Source organism: Osmerus mordax, chromosome 18, assembly GCF_038355195.1.
Source record: "Osmerus mordax isolate fOsmMor3 chromosome 18, fOsmMor3.pri, whole genome shotgun sequence".
NCBI lineage: Eukaryota > Metazoa > Chordata > Actinopteri > Osmeriformes > Osmeridae > Osmerus > Osmerus mordax.
This window is the reverse complement of record NC_090067.1, coordinates 4103571-4121391: the sequence shown is the minus strand read 5'-3', so window position 1 is coordinate 4121391 and position 17821 is coordinate 4103571. Positions and strand designations below refer to the sequence as shown.

At 40.3% G+C, this 17821-nt stretch overlaps 3 protein-coding genes across 5 annotated transcripts; 2 read left to right on the top strand and 1 right to left on the bottom strand.

Annotated features, from left to right (window-relative positions):
* Nucleotides 1-337: 337 nt before the first annotated feature.
* Nucleotides 338-3120, top strand: psmg2 (proteasome (prosome, macropain) assembly chaperone 2). Its single transcript, XM_067255467.1, has 7 exons — nt 338-523; nt 639-810; nt 914-972; nt 1192-1310; nt 1822-1992; nt 2254-2374; nt 2574-3120. The coding sequence occupies exons 1-7, from the start codon at nt 467-469 to the stop codon at nt 2652-2654; spliced, it is 780 nt and encodes a 259-aa protein (XP_067111568.1). The 5' UTR covers nt 338-466; the 3' UTR covers nt 2655-3120.
* A 137-nt stretch (nt 3121-3257) lies between these two features.
* ptpn2b (protein tyrosine phosphatase non-receptor type 2b) lies at nt 3258-12190 on the bottom strand. 2 transcript variants are annotated; one of them, XR_010878880.1, is made up of 11 exons: nt 12009-12190; nt 11172-11262; nt 10790-10890; nt 9294-9392; nt 8260-8397; nt 7902-8111; nt 6791-6949; nt 6441-6643; nt 6229-6342; nt 5366-5506; nt 3258-4307 (listed from the first exon to the last, which is right to left on the bottom strand). XR_010878880.1 is itself a non-coding variant. In XM_067255466.1 (10 exons), exons 1-10 carry the CDS (start codon nt 12063-12065, stop codon nt 4286-4288), a joined length of 1194 nt encoding a protein of 397 aa, XP_067111567.1. In that variant the 5' UTR covers nt 12066-12190; the 3' UTR covers nt 3258-4285. The 2 variants fall into 2 exon arrangements, 1 of the variants encoding a protein (XP_067111567.1); XM_067255466.1 differs by lacking the exon at nt 5366-5506.
* Nucleotides 12191-12855: 665 nt separating this feature from the next.
* Nucleotides 12856-17621, top strand: seh1l (SEH1-like (S. cerevisiae)). 2 transcript variants are annotated; one of them, XM_067255623.1, is made up of 9 exons: nt 12856-13080; nt 13250-13300; nt 13457-13603; nt 13843-14054; nt 14425-14523; nt 14672-14812; nt 15335-15489; nt 15787-15937; nt 17327-17621. In XM_067255623.1, the coding sequence occupies exons 1-9, from the start codon at nt 12970-12972 to the stop codon at nt 17490-17492; spliced, it is 1233 nt and encodes a 410-aa protein (XP_067111724.1). In that variant the 5' UTR covers nt 12856-12969; the 3' UTR covers nt 17493-17621. The 2 variants fall into 2 exon arrangements, with proteins under 2 accessions (XP_067111724.1, XP_067111725.1); XM_067255624.1 differs by lacking the exon at nt 17327-17621 and adding an exon at nt 16287-16621.
* The last annotated feature ends 200 nt before the right edge of the window (nt 17622-17821 follow it).

Genomic DNA, 17821 nt, shown 5'->3' with positions numbered 1-17821 from the left:
TGCACTAGTACATTTCTAGGGTAACTGCAGTACGTACTAGAAAATATAAAGTATGCAGAGACGCAGGGGTGGAGGCCTTGGTTTAACAAGTAGGAGACTGGCGTAGTCCCTGGCTGTAATTAGAAAACCCCTTTCACGTAAAGGTTTTACCGTCTTTTCCGTGTACTTTTGAATATTAAATATTTATTTTGTGAAACATTATCTGGTTGTTTGTGTAAATAATGTTTTGGGTTATTTTAAGTAAGACTATGTTAGATAATTTCGTTCAGGCATCTAAAAGGAGGGCTATAAGTGACATACGCATTCAAAGAGACCGATAAGCTACCAAAAAAGCCCCACTGAACAGAGAGAAAACGAAAGTATAATACAGAATTTACAGACTACATTGAAAGTTAGCTGGCTTTAACTGACGTCCAAACACGTTAATATATTTGAACGTAACGTTATTGAAAATTAATCATTCAACATGTTCGTCGAAACAGAAGGCACACCGGCCTCATTCAAGGACTTTACACTAATTATGGTGAGTAGCTCAACTGTGACTAGAAGTGCAATTCATGATGTAGCAAAATGTGTTTGCAGTCTGTGAACTATGGTGTACCCTGATTATTTGATGACGGCATTTTCTACCCTAACAGCCAGCAATATCAGTTGGTAATGTGGGGCAACTTGCAGTGGACCTCATAATCTCCACGCTCAACATGTGCAGAGTGGGATACATTCACACCGACTGTCTCATTCCGATGGCTGGCAACAATCCGTATTCGACTTCTGCAGAAGACGCAAACGAACTGCGCACCAATGCAGAAGGTAGGATGTTTCTATATATCACATGAGGATGTTTCATTCAAAACTGAGTCAGTCCTTGAATTCCAGACAATTATCATTAACTGCACTGATTTATCTCCTAAAGTGTATGCGGTGCCCGAGTTGAAATTGGCGGTTCTACAGATCAGGACTCCAGTTATACAGGTGAATGTCAAAGGAGGGTCCAATTCAAGGTGTATTATACTTTGTGTTACACGGTTGAGACGAGCTGTCAGCGGGGAGCAGGGAGTTGGTGCTTTCCCACTGCCTTTTCGCCTCTTTTGGTTTTGGAGCTGGTTGGAGCTGTTTAATTAAATTGTTAAATTGGTCACTGAATGTTCTTCTCACATCCTTCTAAATGAACCCAACTTTTCCCTTTTTCAGACCAAGTCCAAGAATTTCCGTAAACTGATTGTGTGTTGGATAAAAGCAAGTGGCTTCAGTAAAACAGTGGTTCTGTCCAGCAGTCATGCCTATCAGAGGGACGACCAACAACTTCTTGGGTATTCAGTTCTACTCATGTACTTGGACCATGTGATGTTGGCCTTAAGAATTCATATCACAGATATGCGACGCCTGATACTTGATGGATTACCTGTTAGATAATCTTAGAGGCAGGATTGGTACGTTTTGCGGACCTAGCAATTTTGGCTTGAGTTAGAAAGGATTCAAACCAAAATATCCCATCCCCTCCTTGCAAAGCCATTCCCCCAAAACACATGAACTCACTGCCTGACCACTGCTGGGAGGTAGACAAGTAGCCTGTCCAATCATTGCATTCGGTTAAATGCCTTTTCATCATTAAGTTCAGTCCTTAATTTCAGCAAATGTGACAAAAGATGTGTCTCAACAACATTATTGACCCTGCCTTTAAATGAGGTTTTCCAGACTAATTAAACCTAATCCTTGGGCCAAACAATCTTGTCTGAGGCTAGTACTACTCTTGTCAGTGTAAATAAATAACCAATATAATGACCTATATCCAATCTAACATTCTCGTGTCCCCTATCAAAGCACCCCACTGAGGTACCTGGCCACACCTGCCCTGCAGGAAGTGATGAAGAGTGTGAAAGAGCTAGAATGGAGGGAGATGGAGAGAGTGTCTGCATTAATGGGTGTCCCTGACTCAGAGCAGATCCTCTACATTCCCGGAGGTGGCCCCACTAAAGGACTTTTCACCGACAGGTAGGCTGCAAGAAATGTTGACTGTATAAATAGACAAAAGTGTGGGTGTTTGTGATGCAGTTTACAAATCTGGTTGATTGATTAATCTTGGGGCTTCTTTAATTGACTTAAATATGAAAATGTTGGTTTGCCTTGGAGATTATTAAACCGGTGTACCCTTACACAGCTACAGTCAATCCATTCCAAATGCATTAATATCAAATCAAAGGAAAGATGGAAGTATTCGGGCAGTTCCATTAACCGTTGTTCCTACCCATCTAGTTGTGCAGAGGACATCCCTTTGGCGGTGTTGTTGATCTTCTGCTCTGAGGGAGACAACATCCCAGATGCCTTCAGCCTCCTCAACTATCTGAACGACTGGCTGCACCTGGTGGACAAGCCTGTAAGTGCCACTACTCACACAGCAGCCCTGAAACTTGAAGTAGCATCACTTTGCATTGACAATAAATACAATTTAAGAAAGCTGTAAGTCTCTGTTTAGCTTTTGGGAAAGTTAACTATGATTTCCATACAAGATCATTTTGTGCTATATGGCTACATGTCAAGTAATGTATTTTGTTTATGTGATTTCATTTGATTAGAATCAGTCTTCCCCGAAATGGATAATTCCCCCTTCCTGGAGACTTCTCTTTGGAAGTGGCATTCCCCCAGCACTCTTCTGATTCATCATTTAAAACGAACACGTTCTCCTACTCAGGCATGGAAATAGCCTCCTGCTGGAACTTAAGCTTCTGATGAACATTCCTTGTCTGATTTATGTGGATCCTACTTTGTAATTTATGAACTGAAAAATCCCCCAAAGACCTTTTGTAATTAAAAATAGTTAACTGTATTTTGGATTTGGTTTATTGCTTTCCAGTGGATATGTTGTTCAACGAAAGTATGACAAGTATAGGCCAAAGAAAATATGCATGTTGGTATGTACCTGAAAAATCTTTGTTAGTGTTTTAACAAACTGGTGTCAAGTGTGAATAAACACAGTGCCTTATTTTATGATTCCTTATGAAACCTATGATGCAGTAGAGGGGCTGACCTTTCAGCTACTCACACCTAACACCGTTTGACATGCAAACACAGTTTGGCCAGTTGCCACGCTTGATTCCGGACAGCAATTCTTTAACATCGTTAGCTAATACTATCATACTTCTTGTAACAAGTTCAAATTGAATTGTGGATGATCTGTGTGTGTAGCAAGAGTCATGAATCATTAGTACATGTAATCTCCATCTGCAAAAAGAATCCAGTGCAGCAAACTGGTCTAGCTTCTTGGAAAAGGAAAAAGTCAAGACCTCTTTTAATATTCAAATACAGCTCTATATCAAGACTAAAACAAAAGCTTAAGTGAAATGTTTTATTTATTGTCCAGATTTTAAATAGTCAAATTGTCTCTCAGAAGAGAATAATTTATCCTTTTGCCTTATCACTTCCTGAACAGTTCAGTCATAGTTTAAGCCATTTTTATTCTTAGATTACACTCTAGAGAACAGGAAATGTAAGACTTGACAATTAAATTCAAAGGAAACCCAGTATTGAAAGCAGGTCTTCTTTTTCTAACAAATGCAATGTATGATTTTATCAATCCAAAATATTTCATAAATCCAAAATATTTTTTCACGCATCATTAAAAAAAACATTATGTACATGAAAACACATGCCACTTAAGTCCTTGCACATGGTGCGAGCACTTTACTTTCATCCTCTCTCACAATAGGAAATTTCAAGTAATTTCTTATAAAAAATATAACATTTCATATTTTTTGGCCTCTGTTCTCTAAAAATACCTCCTACAAACATTACAAAATGGCAATGCATAGCCCCCATTTCAGATAAGTTGTTCAGCCTTCGTCAGTAAATTCAAAGCAAAATAGGGTGGCCCACAAAACAAGGTAAAAACAGAAGCATAGACATTCCTATCCCTGTCGATGGGTTATTGTGACCCGCTCCACTTGGCAGCGGCAGGTAATAGGCTGGTGTTCATTGTTCAAATGTTCTTCCTCCAAAGAATGTCGAAGCGTGTTCTGTAAACTGTACAGAAGGATGTGGGGTGGGACAAGATGGTGATGTGTGGGTTAGGTGGGGTTGTAGAGCAAGGTTGTTTTTTTTTGGTATGAGAGGCATAAGGCTCAAAGATGGTTGGGTGAATGTTGAAAATGGAGAGAAAGGTGAAAGATGGGTGAGGAAGGAAGGGAGAGAGGTGGGAAAAGCATGAGACAAAGAAAGGGTAGGGCGGAAAATCCCTGCTGAAGTCGTCTTTGCTGTCAGCACTCTGGTCTGTGGCTACTGGTGGAGTGAGTTAGGTATCACTGGTTCTTGACCTGTCATAAGAAGCAAAACACAAACTGAAAATGTAAACCCAGATACAAAAATACTATTGGATGAAAACAAACAACCAGCAGCATTGCCACAGCTGATTTAAAGTGACCAAAGGAACCATGCAACCAAATACGTTTTAACTTGGCAACTACAAATTGCCATACTCATGCCTAATATTTGAGGGTATGGTAAATCAACCATCATGGGTTTCCTTGGATCACTGTCATCAACTATTTTGGCGTAAGTTAAACACAGCATTAATAAACTGCTTGCCCATTACCCCTGCAATTTTTTACACGCAAGTGTGAGATCAGGAAATTAACCAAGAAATCTGCCCCTTTGGTCAGCAAAAGTTATCATTTGAGTTTGTAAAATTCACAGTTCTTGCATGTAGATACCAACTCCCCTGGAGATTGCCAGGTAGAGGACAAACAGCTTATTTAGAATAAGTAGCAGTTATGTTTCATTTAAGGTGTTAGTCAGATTGAGTCAATGTATCCTTTGGTTAAGACATGGTGAGATTATAACTTTTTTTTTCTTGTTTTAGTTTTTTACTGTAAATGAAGAATATTGGTCTACATTCAATAGATTAAAAAAACTAAAATCTTAGATTGCTAGTGCCGTTTCAGAACCGCAAAACATCTTGGAACTTAATTTTGATTCATAGAGAACTTGAAGGACAATCTGATTGTATTATGCCAAACTTATGTTTTTAAAACAATAAACTTGGCTGCATTGAGTTCTCATGTTTGAAATACATTAGGGTTACCTCATTTTATCAACTAGCACACTGGCATAAATATAGACCGGGACGGTCTCACCACTAGGGCTGCTGGGAAGCAAAAACAAGACTTTCATTCCATATTTTCAAGGAAGGGTTGCCACCTTAACAGGGCCTTAGACATGTAGACTGAACACAAACACTCCATGCTACACAGCAGCCCATTCCAACTTCGACCTTAACCATAGCCAACCCACACAAACCAGCAAAAAAACAAGAGAATCCATCAGCGCATGAACAACACACACACACACACACAGTTCTACGTGACCAACGTACACATCGGGCTCCTTTTTTAAAGCTGCGAATAAATGTTGCAGTTTGCTATTAATTCTTCTTTGTGTCGCTGTCCCAGAGGAGGACAAAGCTACAGCGACCCCACTGGCCAGCACTCGTCATGTACAGCAAATGCAGGCCAAACTGTTCAGGAGAACAATGACAACAGGTTCACAAAAAGAATAACCTCCACCAAGTTCTGTTACTGGAACACACATCACACAGACAAAACAAGAATACGCTTCTTGGAATTTCTCTTAAGAGCTGCTCTTCAAGGTGCAGTCATCAAAAGTGACAGATGTGAGTCTAGCGAACCACACAGTGAGTTGTTCATGATCCTGTATTATATACCCACTCAGTATATTACTCCTAGCCATGTCACTGCCCATCCCTCTTTGTCATTTGGGAGAACCGAGTCTGAACTTGACAATGTTAATGAGTAATTGTTTGTAAAAATTGATTTGTGGCATGCGCTATTGAGGCAAAGATCCAGCTTATTGTATTTTAGTCACATGACTACCATGTGGTAACAGTGGGTTCCCACACCATATGACATTTTCATGACTTCTGAAAATGAGCAGAAAATATTGCATTAACATACAGCTGCCTCCAAATAGGGCTGTACTGTAATAAGATAAACCCATGCTAAAATTAGGTATTGTTGCACAAATGGTCATGACTTTTTAAGATGTTAATATATTTGTTTTATTTCCATGACTATAAAAAAAATTGAAATTATTTTTAACTATTTGGAAATTAAACATCTAACATTATGATAACCATTCCAAAACTTCACAGAAAAAGTGAAGTGTATCAACATTTGGTATTTAGCATACTTTTTGGTTTGAAAAAATCATAACAGTCACCTTTTCCTCTTCTTTTCTGAATCTGTTATCCTGGACTTTGTTTGTGGGTTGGCTTGTTGGGGTGTCTTGGGTGTGGAGTTGAACATCCTCTCGTCTCTGTGTCTCTTGCGCGCACTGGGAAACAAAAGAACGGTGATATCATTTATTATCCTTCAGAATTCTTTTACAAATCAGTCTAACATTATTGGAGAAAAACATCTCGAGCAACTGACTTGGCTATGATCCCATCCACATCTTGTTCCTTGCAGGTGACCTCGGCGGTGGCCTTGTGGTCCACTTCAGAGTCCCCACCTTCTTCTTGGTGGGGCCCTTTGCTGCCGTTGTACCTGTCCGGACACACGGTCTGGGGGCTGGCAGGTGGCGGGGAGTCAGACAAAGGTTCCTGGTCCTCATTCGACAGCTCACGCCACCGTTTCTGAATGCGCCAACAGAAAAGGGAGCAAGAGGCAGATAATGGTTTCATTATCTGCCCGATTTCATTTTCTGTTGTCTTTTCTGTCTTGGTCTTACCTTCCGTAACTGGTCTCGACTATCCATATATTCTTGGTACAGAACGGCGTACCTGTGCAGAGGAGTCTCCCATAATGTACTTGGCTCCCTCGAGGACGGCCATGTAGGAGAAGCGCAGCTGGTCCGGGGTCTGGATGAGACCCATCCGATACTTCCTCATGTCCAGCAGGATGTTCTTGATGTCCACAGATGGGTCTTTCCTCTTCTCCATCTGAAGAGAAACTGCAGGTCAACGGTTCGGGAGTACAGGAAGTGAATCTTGCATACATTTCCCTTATTAAAATATCAACCAACACAAAAATCTGATACATCTCTGATACGTCTCTTAACCTCATTTACATGTCTTATTTACTTTAGGGCGTGGGTACTCATTAGGCAGACTGCAGTTCGGATCAGGACCCAGACGCAGTACAATTTGGACCAAAGCCAAAATCAACATTCTAATTTAGTCAAGATCTAAGCAGGTTTTCATTGGTACCTATATTTTGTTCCTACTAGATGTACTTTCTATCTTCAGTGTTCAATCCAAAGGTCCAATCAGGAGCTTTAATAACTGTAATCACCATGACAACTCACTCACTCAACGTTGGCCGCAACCTCTGTGGTTCACGCAGGTTGTGTGTGTCATTCGCTACAACGCAGGCTAATCGATTTGCTAACGGTACCCGTTTCTTCCTTAGCGAAAATCATAGCAGACTCTAAACCCGACAAAAAGCGAAAAGTTGATTCCGAAAATTGCAATGTGTTTAATCTGCAATGAGACGGTTGCCCTTGTCAAAAGTGGTAATGTGAAACGTCAGTATGAAACAAAGCATGGACACTTTGAACAAAATTACTCCCATAACTCTGAGGTAAGGGCCAGAAAAATAAACCATCATTGTTCCGGACCCTGGACTGAATGGAAATTTTGTTAGTGGACCTTTTGGGTTGAGTACCACTGCTTTAGGCTATTAAGTGAAAGTATCATGGGGATAAGACTACATTAGAAAGCTTGTTTGTTTTGTTTAAAGCTTCTGACACCAATCAATGGCACATTTTTACTGGCAAAGTGCGTTATGCCCCAGTCTTAACTTTGTGCTTCCGCAGAAAGAAATGATCACAAACTAAAAGTCTGGGTGAACCTTCACTGAAGTGGAACTCTGGTCCATAAGGGCAGGGCTTACCAGGACAAGACAAGTGTCCACCAGAGAGAAGGTTCCCGACCGGCCAATCCCAGCGCTGCAGTGTACGATAGCCGGCCCGTGGTCTTCCCCCAGGGAGCCCGACTCTCGCACCTTGAACAGGAAGTTGAGGAACGATGCTGGGGATTCCGGAACACCGAAATCGGGCCAGGTGGTATAATGAAAGTGATACAACTCCCTCTTCTCCCCCGTCTGAGAGAAATATTTTGTGGGGGGGGTTGCTGTGGGTTAGTACAAATTGGCACAAGAGTTCTAAAAGTCACTAACATCTAAATGGGGACAGGACTACCGCCAAATTTACCTTCAAAATACCCTTTTGTTCAATGATGGAAAGACTTACATCAGCATGCTCTAGCTCCAGCACTCTGGTGGTGTAGTAGGACTTGATGTCCTCAGAAACTAGCGTCACTAGGAAGCGCGTGTCTCTGTAAGACATTTTCCGCTCGTCCTGTGTCGGCCAGTACTGGGCACACTTTTCCTGGCAGTCATGAGAGATGAGAGTTTAAGTCGTTGGTTTTGTTCAGTCATTTTTTTTTTTTTTAAGACTTAGCAAGGTAACCAAATAACTTTTGATTCATATCTAGATATCAAAATGACAAAGCATTTGGTAGGATGGTTGAATTATAATCTCCCATGCCTACTCTAGGGCTTTTTGTACACCATAACCTTAGATAAAACAAGGTTGCGTCAATAATGACTGGAACAATAATGTATGACCAATGTATGACCATATGTAGGCAATATAACCCACTTGTGGACCAAAATACCAGCATGTCATATGTAAATGTAGGCAAGTCTTACTGTTTTTCTGTTGAAAAACATGAACACATGCCTACATATAGCAAGATGATCACAAAGTCCCTAAACAGGACAGATACATTTAAGAGTCTATTAGATTTCCATTGTCGACTGTCTTACCAGCAGCAATACATTTGGTAAAGGCAGTTCCTATATTAATAATTAGTGTAATATTTAATAACAAGCATCCACCACAGTAGAATCCTGAAAGTAAACAAAAACCCTGTGTATATTTACGGATGGTAACGATCTGTAAATAGCCAACCAAACCAAAAGATGCTAATCAATCTGAACCCTGATCACGCCCCCAAAACACAACTAGAAAACCAACCTTCTTTGCTGACAAATTAAGAGTATTCAGTTGTTAAGAGTGAGTCTTTCAAAACTCAAGCTTTTGTAATGTGAAAAAAGAAATGTGGTAAAAGAAAATTATACAAAATTGTGCGATTAAAAGATTGCTGACATGCGGACCTTTCTACCAGCATGTGTCACAGTACAGTATGTAGCAGCAAAAAGAAGGGCCCTTCCTTCCTGTGGTCACTGAGGTGACCTGAGGCAAAAGCTAGCTTAACTCACTGCTCCTTTTTCTATCACTCTGTTGAGCATGATGATGGCCTTGGTCCTCTGCTCCCAGATCATCAACCAGAAGTGTCCACAGGTGTTCCTTAGAGGCCCCTGGGGTAGACACACATGTAGACACACTTCATTTAACATTGTTTCCAAACAGAACTTTACAACATACACATCCAACTGCAACACACATAGATCATACGTAAAGCGATGTCATATACAGGATTACCACACTGTGTTTCCCATCAAATGACCTTCAATAAGAAGGTGGAAGTGTGCCTCTGGTAGGTCAGCATTATTTGCATACATTTGAGGGCAACACCCGTTTTTGGAGATGTGTAATATCAAGATCATATTGTTATTCCGTGCAGTCAGACATCAATTTGTACGTTACATCACTGGTGAGGAGTGAGCATAATCATGGCATCTTCAATCAACATTTTATTCTCTATTGTTCAAAATATTCCATACTGCCTGCTGCTAATCTAAACGTCCTCTGTCCTTGATGAGCTGCTGATGAGCGAGTCGCATTAACATGAACTGACCGAGAGCCAAGGGAGGGGAGAGTCCAGGTTGTTAATGGGATACTGCTGGTAGCTCGCTGATTTGGATGCAGCCGTCCACCAGACCTACTTTCGCAACAGCTAGCATAACGCTCTGTTTTGCAAGTGCAAATTATATTTCTAAAACTACAGTGACTGCCAGTTGAAGTTATTTTAAAACCTAAACATTTGGGGCTGAAGCACCAGAAGCCCCCCTCCCTCCTCCCTCCGCCCACGCCATAAACAAACATTGATTATGTATTATGCAGATTAGAGTAATAGGTGTAGACTCTTCTTGCTGGGTTTATCAGCCTCCTAATATCAACTAACCCCAAGTATTCACATGTGCCTTTCACTGTCAGGACATATTCTATGGCTGTTATTTGAAAAGCACACAAAACAACATCCAATGAGGTTGGAAGTCCCGCCAAGGATAGTAGAGTAAACATGTAATTTGAGGAGTTTACTCCCAAGATTCATAAAAATGCCAGGATGATCCTCATTAGGTGCTTAAATATTGGCCAATATAAGCATTTCTCCCTGTATCTCTACAAGAGTAAGAACCATCTGTCCCATCCACTGACTCAAGTGCTTATTATTTTGAAATTCTGCGCAAATTCCGGCACAAATCATGTCTTCATCTTAAAAACGGCTGTTCATGACACCAAATAGTTACTGTTTTAACCCAAGACATTCACAACAACAGTAGCATTCCATAGAAGAACACCAAGAAGGAAACTGGCTTCTCACATCTTGTAACAATAACACTAGGTTTCACACACCTGTGACGATGCATGTTAAAAGATTTGGCGCAAGAGGAACATACATTTTCCAGATGCAGTCATTAATTGCTGATTCAGAAGATGATTCACTGGTATAGTCAGAAAGGGAACAAATAAGGGTAGAACTAAATTGAGGCATCCATTGAAAATTGTAATAGTAAGACAAAAACAAATGTACCTGAGTTAAAATGTAACTTCTTTGGGCTTCTTCCATGAAAACTAAACTTGCATTGATGTAGTCATTGTCCGAGTTCTTCAGCTTGACACGACTGTGATCAACTAAGAGGAAAAGACAACAAAATCATAACTACCTGCCTTTTCCTTCATTCATAATGCATTTGGAGTACGAATCAGAATGGGTTTTTATTCGCCATGAAAGTTTGCACAGACAAGGAATTTACTTTGGCAGGAGAGCCTACCTAGGCAGCCATTTTCGGCGCCAACTAGAAAGTTACAGCATAACAATCATGCTGGCTGCTGATAAATGGTTTATCAGCAAAATGTATTCATCAGTCAAGTGTAAAGATGCTTGATGGGAATTGTAATTCCAAGTAACTTACACGGGCTGACATCTCTATATCTGTTTCTGTTCCGATTTTCTGGATATTTTGCAACTTTAAATGGACATTCGTGGGACTGATTCCGAATTTCCTGTGGACAAAAAGGGTGTTTGTTATAGGAGTACTTTGGATAAAAGCGTCTGCTAAATGCATCAATGTAAATGTACTTTACATTTAGCAAAAAAAACGACTATAGTCGTAATAAAAATACAAAATTGGATCTTGACAGTGATTTGATTTGAGTTGCTAAATAGCATCTAAACTGCATGCTCCACACGTTTTAGTGACTTCAAAACTAACTGTAGCCATGTACTTAACACTTCATATTTTAAATAGAATGCAGAAAATGGATAGGTTGAAATCATAATAAATGTTGGATACAGTGCCAAAAAAGATGAAAAAGGCTACACTGTTCATTGCGTCTTGTTTGCTGCTGATGTAAGATAACAAGAATAATGTTGATTATGTTGAAGGTGACCAACTAGTTATCCAACAAAGAAAATTAAGTGGCAATGAAGTGATGTCACTTCATCGTCGCATGCGCACGTTGTTTTACTAACTAGTTAAGCCTCGCGTTAGTAGCTCCAGTAGCCTAATAGGCTAGCTAAACAACTTATATACGCAACAGAAGTCATGTGTTTCACTAACTTCCAGGGAGATATAAAGCATACACACATCTAAAAGTAGCTATCTAGATAGCTAATGATTAGTGTTCGTGCTAAATAGCTAGCTGTCAGCTGCTGAGCAGGTAGTAACATAAAGTAGCTAGCTACTTGGACAGCTAACTTGCAAGCTATCTGGAGCTAGCTAGTTGGCTAGCCTACAGTAAACACTTACTATGTATAGATTCTGCCACCGGCCGTCTGAATCCATGTCTTCAAATTCCTGTTCCATGTTTAAGTAACAGTCCTAGTCAATTAATTAAAATTAAAATACAATTTCAGGTACTTATCTAACTCATCACTTTCTATAATAAGCCATTTGGAAAGTAGCCCGCTTACTGAACGTTTGCCTGTGTATTTGACGTCTCATATCAAACCAATGTGCGCTTGCGCTAAAGAAGGGTCCTTCGCTACCTGTGATATCAAATATTCCTACGTAAAACGAAAGTTAATTGAGTGTTGCTTTGTGAAATATTCTGGACAGATGTAAAACAATGTCTTGGTGAAAAAATGAATAGGCCATATTATTCATCTGTTCATCACTAAATGCAAATCTTTCATTCACCTTCTGGGGTTGTAATAAAGAGCCTCTATGATTCCTCTTGGACACTAATTTATAATGTAATCCCTCTCGGATGTCTCTGACATTCGTTCTGCATTATTTTTGTCTGTAATAAAGCGCTTTCTTTCTTTCACGAACAAAAATAAAATCCAGTGACACACTGTTTATTAAAATAAATCTGTGATTGTAAATGAACTTCTCTTATAATTGTTATAATTTAAATGAGTTTGCTTCTTGATTAAATTGATAATAACAACAATATTAACCAACTATATCAAATAATTATTTAGAAAGATTTATAAAATCCCTTAGGTAGTAGTGAAAGACTAGAGGGGATGGATACTAGGTTGAGTTAAGGTTTAAATGAAGAAAGAACTTCACCTAAAGCTGTAAAGCGGAACTGATGTTCCGGATTATGTTTCAACTAACGTTATTTGATGTGGGAACCATTTTAGAAAAATGGCGCCGATCATGGAGTGCTGAAGATTTTACTGAAACGTAAATTTACACATACTTTTGTACATCTGGTGACAAAAATTGTTCACTACCCTTTTAAAACATTTTCTATGCAACTATGTTTGTTGCGCGAAGTATTGCGGCGGACCATAAAGACCTTATCCACGATGTGTCTTATGATTTCCACGGCCGGAGAATGGCGACTTGTTCCAGTGACCAAAGTGTCAAGGTAGCATTGCAAGATAGCTAGCCAGAAATTACAGTTCGTTAACCAACTATCTTATTTTAACTAGATCATTTTACCTGTGTTTAGTCAAGAAACCTTGCTGGTCATTGGCAAATTGACAATAGCATGACAACATGTGTAACCCGTTTGAAAATCACATCCTTCATTTCAGGTTTGGGACAAAAGTGACAATGGTGAGTGGAACTGCACAGCCAGTTGGAAGGTAAGTTAAAGCAGGCGTCTTATAATCACACGTCTATATACTTTATTACCTTTGCATCACCTATACGTATGTTATCAGCTAAAACATGAAATGGGTAAATAATATATTATTAAAGTAAATGCATGTTAAATATTTGATAAATGTGTGTACGTTAAGACCCACAGCGGATCGGTTTGGCGCGTGACCTGGGCACACCCCGAGTTTGGACAAGTCTTGGCGTCCTGCTCATTTGATCGGACTGCGGCGGTATGGGAGGAGATAGTTGGCGAGTCGAACGATAAACAGCGCGGACTCAGCCATTGGGTAAGGATGGGTGGAGGCCACAAGTCACACACTTGACCTACCTTATTAGTGTAATCTAAAGGAAAACCAGAAACCATTTTCTGAAGAAATCTTCCATATATGAATGCAGTAATCTTCAGTGTAAAACGTTTTTACAACGTAAAAAGGTGTAGGCTAATGAACAATTTTAGCTGGATGCATTTTCAGTTGGGGAACATTAACACTGCCTGTTTCATCCTCCACATTTGGCCTGGTCCCAGATCAAGAGGACCACATTGGTGGACAGCCGAACATCAGTTACTGACGTGAAGTTTGCTCCGAAACACATGGGCCTCATGCTGACCACCTGCTCCGCGGACGGTGTCGTTAGAATATACGAGGCTCCTGATGTGATGAACTTGAGCCAGTGGTCCCTGCAGCATGAGATCTCATGCAAGCTCAGCTGCTCCTGTATTTCTTGGAACCCCTCCAGGTCTGGAACACCTCTCACGTCTATGTGGCCTCCTCACAGAATTATTCAAATGTATTATTAAAGTCAATACTGAATCCATATAATGATTGATTAAAAAGTAAATATATTGAAGGGTTCTTCACAAAGGAACTTACTTGATTTGGATCAAATGTATATTAGAAGATTGTAGATTTTAATACTCTCCGAATACACCAGTAGATGGCACAGTGCTCAACACAAAAGGTCTACTTTTTCCTATCCCTGTTTACAATTGACATGGGGAGTTCAAATACAAAAAGGACCAAACTGTAATTTTGAGTAGGGACATGAACAGCTTGTACTTTATGAATTTCTATGATTCATGTCACTGTTATTTTGTCTTTGCTTGCAGCTCTCGTGCTCATTCTCCCATGATAGCCGTGGGCAGTGATGATAGCAACACTGCCTACAGTGGTAAAGTTCAGATCTACGAATATGTAGAAAACACAAGGTGGGTGCTACAGTTTTTGTTTCTCGGATTGTAGGCTTGACACTGTGTTTCAATGACTGTCAAAGTAACATGCCGGTTATTAAAGAAAGCAAAAAAAATAATTGGAAACACGTATTCTGATTGGCTGCCATCCCACTCACTGTTTTAGGAAGTACGCCAAGGTGGAGACTCTGATGACAGTCACAGACCCCGTACATGACATCGCCTTTGCACCAAACCTGGGACGTTCTTTCCATGTGCTGGCCATAGCAACCAAAGATGTGCGCATCTTCAAGCTTATACCCATGCGGTATGTTTACGCTCATGCTGTAACATTAAGCTCTGCTCTGTTACAGTAATAGACAGTGTATTGGCCTGTAACAGATAGTATATTGGCCCCTTCTTGGATAGTGTTATCAATAGCAAAGATGGTATTTATCCTATGAGACGTGGGATTGAAGGGGAATGTCACATTTACATTTAGTAATTTAGCAGACGCTCTTATCCAGAGCGACTTACAGGGACATTCCCCCGAGGCAAGTAGGGTGAAGTGCCTTGCCCAAGGACACAACGTCATTTTGCACGGCCGGGAATCGAACCGGCAACTGGTTAATAGCCCGATTCCCTAACCGCTCAGCCATCTGACCCCATCAGATGTCACAATGGTTAGACCTTCTTTCTCAAGTACTGGAGAAGGTATAAGGTCTCTTCGGTGTTTACTAAATGATAGTCTCCTACAATACCTACAACAATCTAGACAAGTTGTAGATTCACAAGATTCAGGAAGAGAACTTAGTACAGCACTAAGGTTCTGTCTCTGGGTTCTCTACAGTAAGGAGTCTTCCTCTTCGGGCCCCACCAAGCTGGAGGTGCAGCTTCAGGCCCAGTTTGACGGCCACAACTCCCAGGTGTGGAGGGTGAGCTGGAACATCACCAGCACCCTGTTGGCCTCCTCAGGGGATGACGGATGTGTACGCCTTTGGAAAGGTATGAGTGCTGAATGGGAACCTAAAGACAACCCTCACCCATGGCCTACTCTTGAAAGTGCAATAAACTCTTAAACAGTATCAAGAATTTCCCTTCAACCTTTTCTTTCAAAAACAATTGGGGTCGAACTCGCATTAGCTAGATGCTTTTGTGCTTAAACAATATACTTCCTTTTAAGAATTGCTAACACGTCTAGATTGGTTGCAGAAATTCACTTTAGAACAAATTCGAAGCATTACCGTACAGCAAACAAAGTTGGACTTTGGAAGTATTGAGGTGCGTCTGTGTCCTTTCTAGCCAACTACATGGACAACTGGAAGTGCACCGGCATCCTGAGGGGGGACGGGAGTCCGGTCAATGGAGCCGCTGGTCAGGCAGGCACCCCTGGTGCAGCCGGCACACCTGGAGGTCCTGCTACCCAGAATGCCCTGCAAGCTGTTGCTGGGAGGTAGGTGTGACCGAGACTGGTACTGTGTGCTATTTGAAAACAGTTGAGAGAATATTAATGGATACAATCTTATTTGTGGTCATGAAGCTGGACTGGAATGTATTATTTGTTAAAACATAACCTCACCCACATCATTACTAATACTAGTTTCTGCAATTATCCGTGAAAAATATTCTGTTTAGCTTCTTTTTTGTGGATTAATACACCCCTCCCTGACATGTAGATGCAGTGTGTAATATGTAATGAAGAATAGTACTGCAAATGGTTTGTTGCAAGTATTTGCCTTTTGCTTGTCATTGTTGTTTTCTCACTAAACCTTGTGCTCTGCTTGTGTTGTCTCCTGTAACAGAAAGAAAGCCCAACTGATGCCTGGCTAGTGGAATGACATGCCCACTGTATTTTCTGCTTGTTGCATGGACACACACGCATACACACACACACACATACACAGAGGATTGAATGGAGGACATCTCTGATCAACCCCCTTAAAGACATTCAAGCACTTTGTAGTACTCATCAAGGAAGAGTGGATTTCCAGACCAGACAAATTATAGTCAGTACATTAGGTTTGATAGTAGGGACAGATCTGAAGAAGTGTCTCGAAGTAATGGGGGCGGGAGCTGATTTATACATCAGGACAGCCGTTTACACACCACAATGTTGTGAAAATACACTTATTTAGGGAAGAAAAAAAAAAAAAAAAGAGCCTGGTATGGACCTGTTTAGTCCTCAGACATTCATTTCTGAGGAGATAGAAAACTAATGATTTAAGACATCACAGTAAAAGGAAAAAGAAACAGTCAACTGTACAAAAAGTTGTTTGTTTCATTCAAAGCATCTTGAACTGCTCTTTAATAAATACGGATTTCGTTAGAAGTGGAGAATGAATGTGATTGTGAAAGTGTGTTCTGTTTAAATATACATTTGTAAACACAGAAAACAGTAATAGGAACATTCCACACTTGTGAAGAAAGTTATTTAGATCTTGGCCATGTTAAGGCAAGACAACTAAAAAAGTCTTAAGGTATTTGGATATTCTTGAAATATTCTGCCGAAGTCTTGGATTATATTTCTGTTTTTGTGAAAAATGTGTGGACCACAATTTAGAGAACAACAGCAAACATCTAAATGGGAAGAGAAATACACTGATAGCAGTGGTCTGTTTGTGTGTTTGTCGGCATTCCTCTTGATATGCATTGATGTTTGTGAATTCATGACTAACAATCTAATCAATTGACAGTTGAACTTAAGTACATTGAAATAGTAAAATAAATTTGCTTGATTGACAAAATGCTTGCCACAATTGATTTGTTGCATAGTTGTGCGTTTCGTCTGAATCCTGATTCACATTCACTTATACAACCATTTTTGGTTATTTTATTTTATCAGAGTTAACTTGGACTCATCCAGGACTGGATCAAAGCAGAGCTACCTCCCGCTGCCTTCATCTCTCATAGAGACAGCATGTGACTCTGACTCTACTAACATACAGATGCCTCACTTGCGAGTCAAGTATACAACAAACCCTGTTAACCAACAGCCAGAATACGACTAGGATCAGTACTAGCTAATAAAGACACAACAGTGTATGTACACATGACAGATAGGCCTTAGTTATTCAAATGTACCCTACCCCTCGCATTAAAACAATTGTTCACATTTGTGGGAAATCAGCAGTATGTTGCCCCAAATATACAACTGGCATGTGACCGCTATAAAGAACTAACTTCTACTTTAAATTACGGAAATACCCCGAGTGAGTGTGTCCCACCGACCCATCACTTCTCCTTTAAAGTCTTATAAAGTTGTGGGATAAAACAATCAGGGAAAATCATCTCCAGGAATTTTTTTTCCAGGCATCTCACACTGAAATCTGGACCTAGT

Coding starts and splice junctions, on each gene's coding strand:
- psmg2 (XM_067255467.1), top strand. CDS start 467: ATGTTCGTCGAAACAGAAGGCACACCGGCCTCATTCAAGGACTTTACA. Junction 524..638: donor AGGACTTTACACTAATTATG/GTGAGTAGCTCA, acceptor CTACCCTAACAG/CCAGCAATATCAGTTGGTAA. Junction 1,993..2,253: donor AAAGGACTTTTCACCGACAG/GTAGGCTGCAAG, acceptor CTACCCATCTAG/TTGTGCAGAGGACATCCCTT.
- ptpn2b (XM_067255466.1), bottom strand. CDS start 12,065: ATGGAACAGGAATTTGAAGACATGGATTCAGACGGCCGGTGGCAGAAT. Junction 10,891..11,171: donor ATATAGAGATGTCAGCCCGT/GTAAGTTACTTG, acceptor TTTTCCTCTTAG/TTGATCACAGTCGTGTCAAG. Junction 4,308..6,228: donor TCAGAAAAGAAGAGGAAAAG/GTGACTGTTATG, acceptor TTCTTATGACAG/GTCAAGAACCAGTGATACCT.
- seh1l (XM_067255623.1), top strand. CDS start 12,970: ATGTTTGTTGCGCGAAGTATTGCGGCGGACCATAAAGACCTTATCCAC. Junction 13,081..13,249: donor CCAGTGACCAAAGTGTCAAG/GTAGCATTGCAA, acceptor CCTTCATTTCAG/GTTTGGGACAAAAGTGACAA. Junction 13,301..13,456: donor ACTGCACAGCCAGTTGGAAG/GTAAGTTAAAGC, acceptor GTGTACGTTAAG/ACCCACAGCGGATCGGTTTG.